General features: G+C 39.5%; 1 protein-coding gene across 2 annotated transcripts in view; it reads right to left on the bottom strand.

Moving 5' to 3' along the window:
- The window catches only part of THADA (THADA armadillo repeat containing), a 358,452-nt gene extending 343,691 nt beyond the window's left edge, over positions 1-14,761 (bottom strand). Inside the window, exons 1-9 of one of the 2 annotated variants that reach the window (XM_030800262.1) lie at positions 14,662-14,761; positions 11,867-11,913; positions 11,342-11,441; positions 10,965-11,059; positions 9,794-9,924; positions 5,433-5,581; positions 5,282-5,314; positions 4,985-5,033; positions 374-561 (exon numbers count right to left, since the gene is read on the bottom strand). In XM_030800262.1, the coding sequence (XP_030656122.1) occupies positions 374-561; positions 4,985-5,033; positions 5,282-5,314; positions 5,433-5,581; positions 9,794-9,924; positions 10,965-11,059; positions 11,342-11,417 (721 nt within the window). In that variant the 5' untranslated portion in view covers positions 11,418-11,441; positions 11,867-11,913; positions 14,662-14,761. Of the gene's footprint in view, positions 1-373; positions 562-4,984; positions 5,034-5,281; positions 5,315-5,432; positions 5,582-9,793; positions 9,925-10,964; positions 11,060-11,341; positions 11,442-11,866; positions 11,914-14,661 lie in introns of those variants that run through there. The other variant, XM_030800261.1, reaches the window with a different exon arrangement.
- Positions 14,762-15,737: the final 976 nt, after the last annotated feature.

Below are 15,737 nucleotides of genomic sequence, written 5' to 3'. Positions count from 1 at the left end.
GAAACCCTGTCTCTACTAAAAATACAAAAAATTAGTCAGGTGTGGTGGCACCCTCCTATAATCCCAGCTACTCGGAAGCTGAGGCACAAGAATCGCTTGAACCTGGGATGTGAAACCCAAGATGAGGAGGTTGCAGTGAACCAACATCACGCCACTACACTCCAGCCTGGGCAGCGGAGTGAGATTCGGTCTCAAAAAAAAAAAAGAAAACCATGTAGTCCAGGGCCTCCCTCCATTTTGAGAGGCTGAGTAAGGATACATTCCACATCTCAGTTAAGTATCACATTTCACACACTATTAGTAGGAAAAGCTGATTGGCACTCAATTTTAACTGTCGATTATATATCATTTGTATATAATTTGTTACACTTACCATCGCTTAAAAACTTGGTAAAAATACTCAGCAATCCACACATATTTTGCCATATGGGAGAATTGGAAGCCTTCCAAAGATTTCCCTGGAAATCTTGTACTTTCTGTACTAACACCATTGAAACTCTAATGCCTACCAATAAGTCATTCATCAACTGTGTTTGAACAATATGATTTCCAGCACATTTTCTATAAAGAAGAAAAGACATTATTACAAAAGGAAATTCAAACAAAAGTGTGAACATTTCAATTCTCAGCAAAATACATTCCTCAAAGGCCCAAAATCAGTTTTAAATTATAATAATTTATTCCTCTCTCTTCCATTCCTATAAACATTCCAATTATGTAGACATTAATTGCAAACTTTCAACACCCTTAACTTATCTACATGTCCCTCTTTCTCAGCCAATAACTAACTTCACTTCTTTTAGGGCAAAGATAAGAAATCAAGAATGAATGACAGAACTTGGGCTGGGCGAAGTGGCTCACACTTGTAATCCCAGCACTTTGGGAGGCCGAGGCAGGTGGATCATTTGAGGTCTGGAGTTTGGGACCAGCTTGGCCAACATGGGTGAAACCATGTCTCTAGTAAAAATACAAAAAATTAGCCAGGTGTGGTGGTACATGCCTGTAATCCCAGCTACTCAGGGGGCTGAGGCAGAAGAATCGCTTGAACCCCAGAGGCAGAGGTTAGTAAGCAGAGACAGCACCACTGCACTCCAGCCTGGGCGAGAGAGAAAGACACCATCTTAAAAAAAAAAAAAAAATGACATAACTTACAAACTTAAACACTCTCTCAACGTTGATATATTTCCCTCCCTGGCTTTTTTTTTTTTTTTTTGAGATGGAGTCTCCCCCTCTGTCACTCACACTTGAGTGCAGTGGTGTAATCTGGGCTCACTGCAACCTCCACCTCCTGGGTTCAAGCGATTCTCCTGCCTCATCCTCCCAAGTAGCTGAGATTACAAGCAAGCCATCATGCCCAGCTAATTTTTATATTTTTAGTAGAGACAGGGGTTTCACTATGTTGGCCAGGCTGGTCTCGAACTCCTGACCTCAAGTGATCTGCCTGCCTCAGCCTCCCAAAGTGCTGAGATTACAGGCGTGAACAACCGTGCCCGGCCCCTCCCTGACTTCTAAAATGCCAGCCTCTAGCAGATTTTCCCCTACTTCACCAGCACTCCTTCTCAGATACCTTCACTAATTCATCCTCTTCTCCCTGATCTTTTTATGTTAGGAATGTCCAGGACTCAGTCTTTATTCCTCTTCTTTTCTCCATCTAATTCTCTCCCTTGCTGATCTCTTTTAGCTCATCAGCTTTAAATTATAATCTACATGCTGATAATTCCCAAATTTTTATCTCTAACCCAGACCTCCCTGTCTAATTCCTTTCTGGTATATCTAACTTCCTGATATTTTTATTTGGATGTCTAACAGACATCTCTAAATGAGTGAACTTATCTTCAACTCCAAATCTGCTGTACCTGATGCATCTTTATCCTACAAAAACATTGTAATTATCCTTGCCACCTCTCCCCTCCATCTCATCTATAAGAAAATCCTGTTGGTTCTACCTTCAAAATACATCTAGAATCAGACCAACTCCACTGCTACATCTTGGCCTGAGCCACTCTCATCTCTCCCTCGGGTTATTGCCTCCTTCCCTCTCAGTCAGTTCTCAACACAGCAAAACACAGAATAATCCTATTAAGGCAAAAGTTAGGAAAAACAACTTGGTAGTTCCTCAAAAAGTTAAACATAGAATTATCTTATGATTCCACTCATACGTATATACACAAAAGAGCTAAAAGCGGAGACACAAAGATATACTTGTATATCAATGTTTATAGCAGCATTATTCACAATAGCCTAAAGGTAGAAACAGACCAACTGTCCATCGACAGATGGATTAACATGTGGTCTACACATACAATGGGATATTATTTGGCCACAAAAAGGAATGAAATTCTGATATATGCTATACATGTGGATGACCCTTGAAAACATGCCTGTAATCCCAGCACTTTGCGGGGCTGAGGCAGGGGGACTGCTTGAGCTTAGGAGTTTGAAACCAGCCAGGGCAACATGGTGAAACTCTATTTCTACCAAAAATATAAAAACAGGGCATAGTGGTGGACGTCTGTGGTCCCAGCTACTCCAGAGGCTGAGGTGGAAGGATCGCTTGAGCTTGGGAGGCAGAGGTTGCAGTCAGCCAAGATCCTACACTCCAGCTTGGGTAACAGAGCCAGAGCTTGTCTCAATTAAAAAAAAAAAAAGGAAAAATAAATGAAATAAGCCTGACACAAAAGGAAAAATACTGTATGATTCATAAGAATCACCTAGAATAGGCAAATTCAAAAAGACAGAAAGTAGAATACAGGTTACCTGGGGCTACAGGAAAAGACCTTTTTAAAAAAATAAATTTTCCTTTCTTTTGGACACACTGAATTTGAGGGACCTGTAAAACATCCAAGCTGAGATGTCCACAAGTCAACTGTCAACTGATGTCCATCAGTCCACCACTCAGGAAAGAGATCTAACTTAGAGTAATAAATTTGGGAATCCTGAGTATATAGGTGTGGCTGACACCAAAGTGGACGTTATTAAGCAGTTCAAACAAACAAAATAAAAAGGACAGAACCCACCTTTACACGATGAGCTAAAAAGAAGAGCCAAAAAGGAGAAAAAGAGACAAAGAGCTCCTGCTGTGGCAAAAGGCTACCTTAAGTGAAAGACGATGTACAGGTATTATTTCTCCTCTCTCCCAGAACCTCCTCAAACCAACAGCCATGGGATTTAAAACGTAAAAAGATAAATTCTTAAAGGCAACCAATATGCAACAAGACAATAACAATAGTATCTCAGAAGCTGCAAAGCAGATGGATGAGTGATAACTGACAGCAGAATCAAGAAAAGTGGATACTAAGCCAGGGAACAAGCCCAGAAGCCACTTGATTTGTAGTCCCAAATGGCTCAGAAACTGTTGGCACTAGGTACTCCTTGATGTGGAGGTAAATATAGGATTGAAGACAGGAAGACTGAATACCTCCGAGCCAGCAGACAACTTGTTTATCTTTTGAAAAGGTAAAACAGGTGTTTGGAAAGGAAAATAGCACTCACAGATAAGGCAGCAACATATTACAAAAAGAATTAGGTAAATACATGCACAATGCACGCCAAATACTGAGACCTCAGCCTTCTTCCCTCACTCAGCAACCAGAATATTAAGACAATGGTGTGGAAGATTCTTCCATGGTAAATCCAGTACCTAAGCAAAAAGATTTAAACATACTGACATCTTTAGGTTTCCCCAAAGAAGAGTTACCCCAAGAAAGAGCCCAGCTAGACTAGCCTACAATAAAACCCGAAGTCAACTCCACTCATAGGCACAGACATTCAAATCAATCCTTGGTGTCCCATTATTAAATATGACTACCCTGGCTGGGCACGGTGGCTCACGCCTATAATCCTAGCACTTTGGGAGCCAAGGAGGGAGGATCACTTGAGCCAATGAGTTCAAGACTAGCCTTGGCATTATAGTGAGACCTCATCCCTACAAAAAATTAAAAAAAAAAAAAAAAAAAATTAGCCAAGCATGGTGGCAGGCACCTATAGTCCCAGCTACTTGGGAGACTGAGGTGGGAGTATCACTTGAACCCAGGGAGGTAGAGGTGCAGTGAGCCAAGATCGTGCCACTGCACTCAAGCCTGGGTAACAGAATGAGACCCTGTCACAAAGAAAAAAAAAAATTTATATACATAGGGATAGACAGATAGATAGATAGATAAAAAGAAAGAAATAAATAATTGCCCAGCCAAGGAACACCAGACTTCTGAGGAAAGCTTCTAATAAGAAATATACTGAACAAAACCGGCAAGCAGAAAAAAGCAACTTGGAAGAAACAGAGACTATGTAAAGATGATAAAAAAACAAAAAAACTATCATGAATATATCCTCAGAGAAATAACAGAGGATATTTCACTCACAAAATAAAACAGGATGCTATGAAAAAGGAACACACTCAGGTGAGGAAAAGAGTTCTTTCACTTATTCTCATAACAATTTATTAAATTTTTAATTTTTCATTTAAATATTTTAATAAAGTTTGAATATAAAATTTTGAATTTATTAAAATTAAGTATCAAACCTCTAAAAAATAAATTTAAATAATTGGGTCTAATATTAATGGAGAAAGGGGCTTGGCATAGTGACTAACGCCTGTAATCTCAACACTTTGGGAGACTAAAGCGGTAGATTATTTCAGTCCAGTAGTTTAAGACTGGCCTGGGCAACATAGTGAGACTCTGTCTCCAAAAAAATACAAAAATTAGCTGAGTGTGGTGGTGCATGCCTGTAGTCCCAGCTACATGGGAAGCTGAGGTGATACAAACACTTGAGCCCAGGAGGTTGAGGCTGCAGCGAGCTATGATCACACCACTGCACTACAGCCTGGGTGACACAGCAAGACCCCATCTTAAAAAAAATGTAATAGTGATAATATTAATGAAAAGGGATGAAAAGATCACATTTTGAGACTTTTAAATTTTTCTTTGTACAAAGATAATGTACAACTGCAAGTGTGTACACACAAATGCCAACATATAGCACTTGCCTATTTTCTTCCAGGATTTCAATTAAACTCTTCTGCAGAAAATGTAGCACTGAAACAAAAAGAATATGACAAACAAGAATTTAAAACTGTGAACCTCAATTTCAATAAAATAAAATATTTTATATCACTGTTATCTAAAATGATATCATGATATAGAAACAAAAATTTAAAAGGAAGGGGCATGATGTACCTGAGTTATCTATAATGCTCTATTACCAAGAAACTTAAAAGAGCCAGTTCCAAAATGACTCATACAAGCCATCAACTCCTGGAACAAAATAAAATAATAGGACTTACCATTTTTAAGCAGATTATTAACACTTGCTCTACCTGTAGAGGATAAAATGAACACTGGTAAGGAGTTTCATGACCAAATTAATATCATTTAAAAACTATGATGTGATGAGAGGGGTTAGCCAGAAAAAGGACTAGAATAGTGCTGCCTTACCCAGGTTAAAGTTCTCCATACAGGAAGAAATATTGTCAATAACTTTCCTATAAGCATATAAGTCAGTAGTATTCAATTCTTCCTGAAGACGAGAAGTAAAACGGTGTATAGCCTCAGGTAGAAAAAATTCAGGTAGGCTATTTAGTGAGCTAGAAAAAGAAACACACATTAAAAATCTGACAATCTAATAGCCCCAGAATATGTGGAAAGGGGAGAGAATCATACAAATGTGGGAATACTGAACTAAACCTTCAAAATACAGCCAGAAAATTACAACTCCACACTACCATCACTGGAATTCCCTGGCTTGTCAGCTCGTCTGGTCTCCCTGCTTCCACCTTGCTTCTCTCCCATCTCCCAGATTATTCTCAACAGAGCAGGCAGAGTGACACTGTTAAAACACCATGTCACTTCTCTTACTAAAACCTCCAACAATATCCTTCTCGGTTAAAGTACTAGTTGAAGCGTTTACAGTGACCTACAAGGTCTCCCGACACAATCTGGCACTACCGTTAGCTCCTGACCTCATCTTTATTTTTTTTCTTTTCTTGATTTTTAAAATGGCATCCATCACAATTCTGACCTCACCTTGATCCTTGTTCACTTAGCTTTAGCTACACGGCCTTGCTCTGTTCTGACATACCAGTCTTTGCTCCTGCTGTTTCCTCCACCCAAAATACTCTTCCTTCAAATATACCCAACAATCGTTGCCTCATCCTTTTCAGGTCAATCTCAATTATGTTATCATGTCTGAGCAAAGCTATATGAAGTGACCATAATATTTTAAATTGTAACCCTCACCCCATCCTTTATGTCCCCTTTCCTCCCTCCCCGCTTTTAGATAGCACTCATGCCATCTAATATCCTATAAATGTTATTTATTTTGTCTATTTTCTATCTTCCCCTTAGAATGTAACCTCCATTCTGGACTGTTTCATTCATTCTACCCCCAGTTCCTAGAAGAATGCTAAAACATAGTAGGCAGTCAATAAAAATTTATCAAATGAGTAAACATATCAATTTTGCCTCAATTAATATAAATCAAAACTGATAGGCTTTGTTTTAAATATAACTGGACAGTTCAAAGTTTTTCTAGACGAAAATAATTCGTCTAGAAATTTTTTTGGAAATATTTTTCCAGACGAAAATAATTCAAAAATGGGAATATTCAGAATAAGAAGTCACTAGAGGGATGACTTAACACTCATATATAATTAAAACACTTTATCAAACTATAGTAAATAAAAGTGTGGTGTTGGTGTACAAACAAATGGACCTAAATCAGAAATCAAACCCATGCATATATGTGAACATACAACACAATAAGGTGGCATTCCAAATATGTGGGCAAAGATGGACTATTCAATAGTTTGGGTAAGTGGTTCCCCATATAAAAAAGAAAACTAAATTGAATCCCTACCTCACACTACATTCAAAGCTTAATTCCCAATGGACGTAAAGGTTGAGCAAAAAAAATAGCATAAGGCCTGCAAATAATGTTTTAAATAATCTTGTATTACAGAAAGCATATATAGCAAGGTATAAAACTCAGAAATCTACACACACAAAAATTAGCTGAGTTGATAACAAAAATAAAATTTTAATTTTTGTAAAGACAAGACACCATGAGAAAGTTTAAAGTAACAAACGAATGTATTTGGCATATGATCTACAGAGAAGTCTTATAAATCAAGAAAACATCCTAACAAGAAAATGTACAAGGAATATGTAATAAAAAAAGTCAAATTCCACACATTAAAAAATGTTCAATTACACTAGTAATCTGGGATATGCAAATTATAATGATAGCATTTTCACTCATTAGATTTTAAAAAATTTAAAGATTGATGCTATCCAATGGTGGAAATATATGAAGAAGAAACAAGCATTCTAACTCAATTGGTAGTCTGGGGGAGTACAATTTAACAATATCTACCAAGAATTTCAATAGGCCTAATTTTTGGTCCAGAAATTCCACTTCTTGGAATTTATCTCAGAGAAATACACATATATAATTATACACATAAGAATATCACTGCAATGGGGAAGTCATTAAATTACTTTAAACCATGTAATATAAATCATGTAATATGTACCATATATAGATACATACATGTCATATATATGGTACATTTAAATTTTGGTATATTCATATTACAGAATATTTACAGCTGAAAAAGTAAGGACTGCTGGCAGGAATGTAAAATGTTGCATATGGAAAACAGTATGACAGTTGCTCAAAAAATTACAAATAGTATTACGATATGGTCCAGCAATCCCACTTCTGGGTATATATCCAAAGAACTGAAAGCAGGATCTCAAATAGATATTTGCACAACCATGTTCATAGCAGCATTATTCACAACAGCCAAGCAGTGGAAGCAACCCAAATGTCCACTGAAAGATGAATGGATGAACAAAATGCAATATATTCATACAACAGAATATTAAGCCTTAGAAGAAAATCCTGTCATATGCTATAACAGGGATGAACCTTAAGGACATTATGTTAAGTGAAATAAGTCAGTCACAAAAATATAAATACAAATATTACACTAATATGAGGTATCTAAAGTAATCAAATTCATGAATGGAAAGTGGCTGCCAAGGGCTGAGCAGGAAATGGGGAGTTGTTACTTAATGTGTACAGTTTCAGAGCTTAGCAGATGACAAGGTTCTAGAGATCATTGCACTGCAATGTGAATACACTTAACAATAGTGAACTATATACACTTAAAAATGGTTAAGACTCAAACATCGTATGTTCTCACTCACAAGTGGGAGCTAATCTATGAGGATGCAAAGCCTTAAGAATGATACAATGGACTTTGGAGACTCAGGGGAAAGGGTGGGAAGGGGGTGAGAAATAAAAGACTACAAATTGTTGGGTACAGTATACACTGCTCAGGTGATGTGTGCAACACAATTTCAGAAATCACCACTTATTCACGTAACCAAGTACCGCCTGTTCCCCAAAAACCTATGGAAATAAAAATTAAAATTAAAAAAAAAAAGAATTCATTAAAAAAAAAAAAAGGTTTAAGACTGAGGTTTTATGTTATGTGTCTTTTACTACGATTTTTTTTTTTTGAGACGGAGTCTCGCTCTGTCACCCAGGCTGGAGTGCAGTGGCGGGATCTCGGCTCACTGCAAGCTCCGCCTCCCGAGTTCATGCCATTCTCCTGCCTCAGCCTCCCGAGAAGCTGGGACTACAGGTACCTGCCACCATGCCCGGCTAATTTTTTGTGTTTTTAGTAGAGACGGGGTTTCACCGTGTTAGCCAGGATGGTCTCGATCTCCTGACCTCGTGATCCGCCCGCCTCGGCCTCCCAAAGTGCTGGGATTACAGGCGTGAGCCACCATGCCCGGCCAGAAATCACCATTTATTCACGTACCAAGTACCACCTGTTCCCCAAAAACCTATTTTTTTAAAAAAAAGGATTTTATGACATGGAAATATCTCTAAGACATTCTTTAGTGAAAAAACAAGCTACAGAGCACTGTGTAGAGTATAATCTCATTTACAGATATATAAAAAGAATGTAACACATATATGCTGACCTCAACAAAAAGGTCTAGAAAGATAAATATCAAAATGGTAAGTGACAATCTTTACTAAGAAAAGTAAGATAAGCCCTAAACAATGAAATGGAAGCCTTACTTTTTATTTTGTATACTTCTATATAGTTTGAAATTTTTATACCAAGCCTATATTCCTGTGTTATCTGTGTAAATATATATTTAAACCAAGGATAGGACAAAAAGAGGAAAAAACAGCAAGATGACACTTAAACATAACCAATAAATGTAAATGGATTGAGGAAGGAGTAAGCAAACTACAGCCCACAGCCTGTTTATTAAGCCTGTGACCTAAGAAGGCTTTTTATATTTTTAAAAAGTTGTAACTAGGCAGGGGCGCGGTGGCTCACGCCTCTAATCCCAGCACTTTGGGAGGCCGAGGTGGGCAGATCACGAGGTCAGGAGATCAAGACCATCCTGGCTAACATGGTGAAACCACGTCACTACTAAAAATACAAAAAATTAGCCTGGCGTGGTGGCGGGCGCCTGTAGTCCCAGCTACTCCAGAGGCTGAGGCAGGAGAATGGCGTGAACCCAGGAGGCAGAGCTGGCAGTGAGCCGAGATCGCACCACTGCACTCCAGCCTGGGCGACAGAGCTAGACTCCGTCTCAAAAAAAAAAAAAAAAAAAAAGTTGTAACTAATCAACGAAAACAGAACAAACCATATGAACTTTATGTGATCTGTATCAGTTCAGTTTTATCAAACCAAGGAAGGAACTTTAGTTACTTTTGGTCAAATTCAACATTTATAACACCGAACTTCCCTTCCTTTTATTCTTACCTTGCCAATACTTTCTTCAAGGGATTCTTTAGACTCAGAGAAAGATAAATGCCTGCTAAAATATCCAAACAACTTTGAATAGTGGGATCACACATGCCATTTTTATCTACTTTCTCCAGCAGAGGCACAATCTGTAATACAAAACATTGAAGTAATTTTTCTAATATCAAGTATAGCAAAGTAACATGGTTACAGATACTCTTTAAAGTCTCAATTGCTGGGCACAGTGGCTCACCCCTGTAATCCCAACACTTTGGGAGGCTGAGGTGGGCAGATCGCTTGAGCCCAGGAGAGTTTGAGACAAGCTTGGGCAACATGGTGAAACCCTGTCTCTACAAAAAAAATACAAAAATTAGCCAGGCATGGTGGCGCATGCCTGTAGTCCCAGCTACTCAGGGGGCTAAGGCAGGAGGATCGCTTGAGCCCAGGAGGTTGAGGCTGTGGTTGAATCAAGATCATACCAGTGCACTCCAGCCTGGGCAAGAGAGTGAGACCCTGTCTCAAAAACATAAATAAAATAAAGTGTCAATTATGTGAAATGTTTTCCATACTCCACTGTCAAGGATACTGATTTAAACACCTATTTCACTATTTGTTAACTTTTTAAACTCATATCCCCAACTCCCTCTTTACCCTCCAGACCCACCTCCACAGAGACTCACCGATCTGTTAATGGCTTACGGTAAAGAACAGCTGTAGTACTATTAAAAAACCAGTAATACATTTACTTGCTTTCCAAAAAAAAAAAAACAAACTATGCGTGCTCAAATGGTAAATCCTAAGACTGAAAGTATATAGGATATATATATATGAGATATATACTTATACTAGTAAGTATAATCTTTATATTTTAAATTAACTTTTAAATGTGCCTGCTAAAAAGTTTTGAAGATTCATATATTTTAAAATTTATCTCCACAAAAGAGGTATGCACAATTATCTTCTACCTTATCTATTTACGGTTCAATTATGATAGAAGCCTGAATATGGCTTCTATTGCTGCTTTGAATACGAGGATATTATACAATAAACAGAAAAGAAAAAAATACTTAATTGTTAATGATAAACTGATATGCAATAATTAGGGGCCAAAAACTGTCAGTGATTTTTTTAAATCCTTAATAGCACGATACTCTTAAAGATGCATCTGTGAATATCAATTCAGACTTACCTGTTTAACATAATGGATTTGTGACACTCCATCCGTGAGCTGTACACAATGTAACAGCAAAGCAGCTAGATTTTTCCCTTCCACATCAGCAAAAGCTATATAACATATACAAAGAAAAATTTTTCAATGATTTAACAGTAAGTTAAAGATAACTCTGCCTTTGTTGTGCATTCTACAAAATTTTTTAATTATAAACCAAAGCAATAGGTGGAACACAGTCTGAAGACAGAATTTTAAGAAAATTGTTTTACATCCAAAACATAAGGAAAAATATAAAGAATTTGAATATTACATGCTAGGGGTCCCAGTCATTAAAATACTCTGCTTGCAAACTAGAAAAAAATATATTAAATAAGGGAAACCAGAAGTCCGCCTACATTTCAAAGTTTCAAGGTCCTGATGGCAAATGGTCATCGCAGCAACTTGCACTTCTTTCTTCTTCTTTACACCCATTTTAAATAGAATTAATAGTAGTCACTGCAAGAAAGAAGACTTTAAGGCATTAATGTAAGGTTTCTCAACCTCAGCACTATCGATTTTTGGCTGGGTTCATTCTTTGAACAGTATCATCCTATGAATTATGTTTCGTGCATCCCCATCTCTATCCACTAGATGCCAGTGGCACCCTCCTCCCTCCCAAGTTCTGACAACCAAAATATGTCTCCAAACATTGCCAAGTGTCCCCTGGGGAACACAATTGCTCCAGAATGAGAATCACTGTCTAAGAATTTCTGATTTGAAGAAGAAAAATGTTTTAAGCTCAAGTTTATTACTGATTGAAGTTATTTTACCTACTATGACTCAGTCTTTGTATTTTAAAATACAGCAAACTTTCCTTTTAGTGAACACACACACAAAAAAACTAGCATAGTTTTTCCAAAAATAAAATACTTCAAACTAACCTCGGTGACTCATTAGACTAACAGGAGGTACCACCGTGTCCTGATTTCTGCAAAAATGAAAAAAAAATTTTTTTTAAATACTATTGAGTTTGCTTTTATCGATACTTAACAAATCAACGGGTTCATAACAGGCTAAACAACCCAGCTCAAAGACTACACAACTACACACTAATAGTACCATGCCATCTGGAAAGAAGTTGCTAGGGAAGTGTCATAGGGCTCTTTTCTTGATGCAGTTAGCATTTTTAGCAGTATTTATGATGCAACTATTAGAGGCTATAATGCAGTACATGTATAAAATAAACAAATCTGGAAGGACATGTTGAATGATGGAATCAGGAATAAAAACAGGTCAATAAACTGGAATAATGAGCAATACGAAATTTACCAAGATGAAATAGAAATAAATGTAAAGGGCTGCATCTAGTTTAGGGGAAAAAAACCACAGAGAGGCTGGAGAGGCAAAACGTGGTTTGAAACAGCTCAACAGCACAAGATGACTGCCAAAAACCACAGATGTCAGCCATATCAGAGTGCATGATTTTATCCAAACAGGCCAGGTGACATGCAGAGCATTAGGTGCAGTGCTGGCGGCCATACTTTAAGGAGCCATAATAAACAACGGAGCTGATTTCTGAAGGACCTAGAGAGCACCTCCTTCAGAGAACAGCTCAGTTAACAGAAGGTGTTTGGCCTGGAGAAAAGTCGACAGGACAAGGGCCTTAAAACAGCTGCTAGACTGTTTTGGAGAAAAAGGGAGCAGATTTATTTGTCTACTATAGACTTCTTGTCTTGCTATTAGATTAGTATTACTCCGTCAGTACAAGCTACAGGGAAACAGATTCCAGATCAATACAAAGGAAAAGCTCTATGGTCCCACTAAGGACTGGGCTACCTTTTAAACAAAGAATTTCCCAACACCAGGAATATTCAAAGAGAAGATGACTGAATATTTTCTCTTGGACTCCTGAAACAGCCCCCCTAAACTGGTCTCCTAACTTCTACACTTACCTCCAAAGAGCCTATTCTGTTTATAGTCATCAAAGCAATCTCTTTAAAAAAAAAAAACTCTCATCAAATTGAATTACTTACTCTCTTCCTTAAAACTTTCCAGGGGTTTCTAAATACACTTAGAATAAAATTCAAACTTGAGGCTGGGAGTAGGGGCTCGTGCCTGTAATCCCAGCACTTTGGGAGGCCGAGGCGGGTGGATCTCCTGAAGTCAAGAGTTCAAGACCAGCCTGGCCAACATGGTGAAACCCCGTCTGCACTAAATAAAATACAAAAATTAGCCGGGTGTGGTGGCGGGCGCCTATAACCCCAGCTACTCTGGAGGCCGAGGCAGGAGAATCGCTTGAACTCAGGAGGCAGAGGTTGCAGTGAGCCGAGATGGTGCCACTGCACTCCAGCCTGGGCGACAAAAGAGAAACTCCATCTCAAAAAAAATAAATAAATAAATAAATAAATACTTGAGATTTTGCCCTTCAAGGCCCTAAATAATCTGGCCCTGCCTTCCTCCACTCTTCATCTCAAACCAATCTCCTCTTCACCATCTCATGAGCTTTGTACTTCCTGATGCTCTTATTCCCACCTAAGAGGCTTTAGACTTCCCAGCATCTCTGCCCCTTAATGTTCATTCCATATCTTTGCAAGACTAACTCCTCACCATTCATGTTTCTGCTGCAACATTACCTTCTAAAAGCCTTCCATGACCACTCTATCTAAAATCTCACCAATACAACACACGTAGACACTATTTCCGTTAATTTTCTTCATAGCACTTACCAGTACCAGAAATTACCCTAACTTGTACATTTGTATATTGTCTGTCTCCCCTAGTAGCAAACTGAATGAAGGTAGCAACTTTAATCTGTTTTGTTCAAGTCTCAATTCCTAAACCAGTGCCTGGCACATAGTAGGTGTTTAACAAACACTTGACGAATAAACAAATTAATTAACAAACATTTGTCAGAGATGTTCTAGAAGGGATATATGTCTTTAAGGGCAGGAAGGTGGACTACCTGGTATCTAAAATCCATTCTATATCTAAGTGACATTCTACATCTTAAGAATCTATGGTCTGTTTGGGAAATAAGAAATCCATACAGTAATGGCAGGTGAGCAACCACTGAACCAAAAATTGACGCAGCTAGGAAAGTGTCGACAACAGAGGAAGTTGTAAAGGGATAGTCCGATCTAGAGGAATAGAGGCACGCTTCCTAAGAAAGTGACCATCGTACAAAGCCAGAAGAGACTGGGAAACGTAACTAGGGAGACTATTCTCTAGTGAAAGGTAAGCAAGTTTGCAGGAGGATTTGCTCTTGCAATTCTGAGGGCTACACAAAAGCAGACTCGGTCATTATGCCTGCTCAAATGATGCCTAAATGTGTGTCCTGAAGAACCAGGGTCCCCAAGGGGGTAAATCCCGTGTCTACCGCAAGGCCAGAAGCTGCCCAGTAAATTACACTCCTCTTAGGTCCCACTTACTGCTTCCCTTTAGAACGCTGCTTCATTCTACACCTTCCTGGCTGACTCCCACAAACATTCTCTGGGCGATTTCTGAACCACGCGGAGTCGAGGAAAGACAGTGGGAGAAAGTGGTTAAAGTGCTGTCTCCATGGAGACCTTAGCGACCGGAAATCAGTTTCACAGCCGCCGAATCCTGGCGATACCAAAAGATGGGAATTGGTGTGGCTCGCCAGGCGGCCCTAGCAAAACTGGCCGAGCCGAGCGGTGGAAAGTCACGCGCTGCCGCGGGTCTGGCACGCAGGACACCTGGGAGCCAAACCTCGTACCCGTCGGCGTCTGAGAAGAGTCGCAGGCGCCTGGTCGAGTCCCGGAAGCAGGTCCCCTTCTACGGCGTCTCCGAGGCTCGCAACGCGGTCCGCCGTCGACTACCGGGTCAGGGCGAAGGGAGGGAGATAGGGGTAACCTGGGGGAGTCATCGCGATAATTGACCAAACGCAGCTCCTCCAATCAGGAGTTCGACGAGGCCGTGACGTCACCGGGGTGGGCGGTAGCACTTGGATTTGGTTAATCCGCCACTTTACCGTCAGCGCCGCGCGTTCCTCGTGGCGTTGGAGCTGACCGGCTTTCTTGCCCCCACCTCATTCTCTTCATATGCTTGGACGCCTGGGAAGCGCTTTTGTCCCAATCCAGACCCTCCACCTTTCTCCCACTCTGTTGGCCTAGTGCAGAGTCTAGGAGAAAACTACGTCTGGGACCCGGGAACGAGTCCAGGGAGTTTAGAGCCTGCGAGATGGGGCACGGGGTTGGGCGGCGACTGAACGGAAGCTACGAGAAGAATTCGGACTAAAATGAGAAGTGCTGAACCAACGTGTGCCAAAGCGCATTTATTCATTCAATAGATAATGAGCCCTACTGTCGGAGCGTCGCCAGGCGCTAGCCTTGAAAGTTATCCCCTAATGAGGATACATGTATTACGCGGCACATACAAATTGTCAGATGGTTCAGTCCTTGAAAAATAAATACAATAACGGTGTCACTGGGAGCTGCGACAGTGGGCAAGATCAGGAAAGACCTGTTGCTATTATCAGGAGTATTAATTTGGAAAATAGAAACATTTCAGTTCCCTAAACGTTAATGACTTAAGTTTTTAATAATTATTTTCTGAATTTTTTATATCACCTTGCCTTGGTTTTCTTTATAGCTTTACCGTATAATGTATGTATCACTATCTTGTTTCGTTCAATTTTGACGTTTTTGGAATTGTGTATGTATGCTCCAGCAATTTGTTTCTTTCAGCATTGCTTTTCGTATACACCTACATAAAAGCAGGTGGCTGTAGTGCTCTTCGCCCAGGCTGGAGTGCAGTGGCGCGATCTCGGCTCACTGCAACCTCCACCTCCCG

The sequence above is a fragment of the Nomascus leucogenys genome, chromosome 19, assembly GCF_006542625.1.
Source record: "Nomascus leucogenys isolate Asia chromosome 19, Asia_NLE_v1, whole genome shotgun sequence".
NCBI classification, from domain to species: domain Eukaryota; kingdom Metazoa; phylum Chordata; class Mammalia; order Primates; family Hylobatidae; genus Nomascus; species Nomascus leucogenys.
The sequence above is the reverse complement of the archived record's forward strand: the minus strand, read 5'-3'. Positions and strand labels throughout refer to the sequence as shown.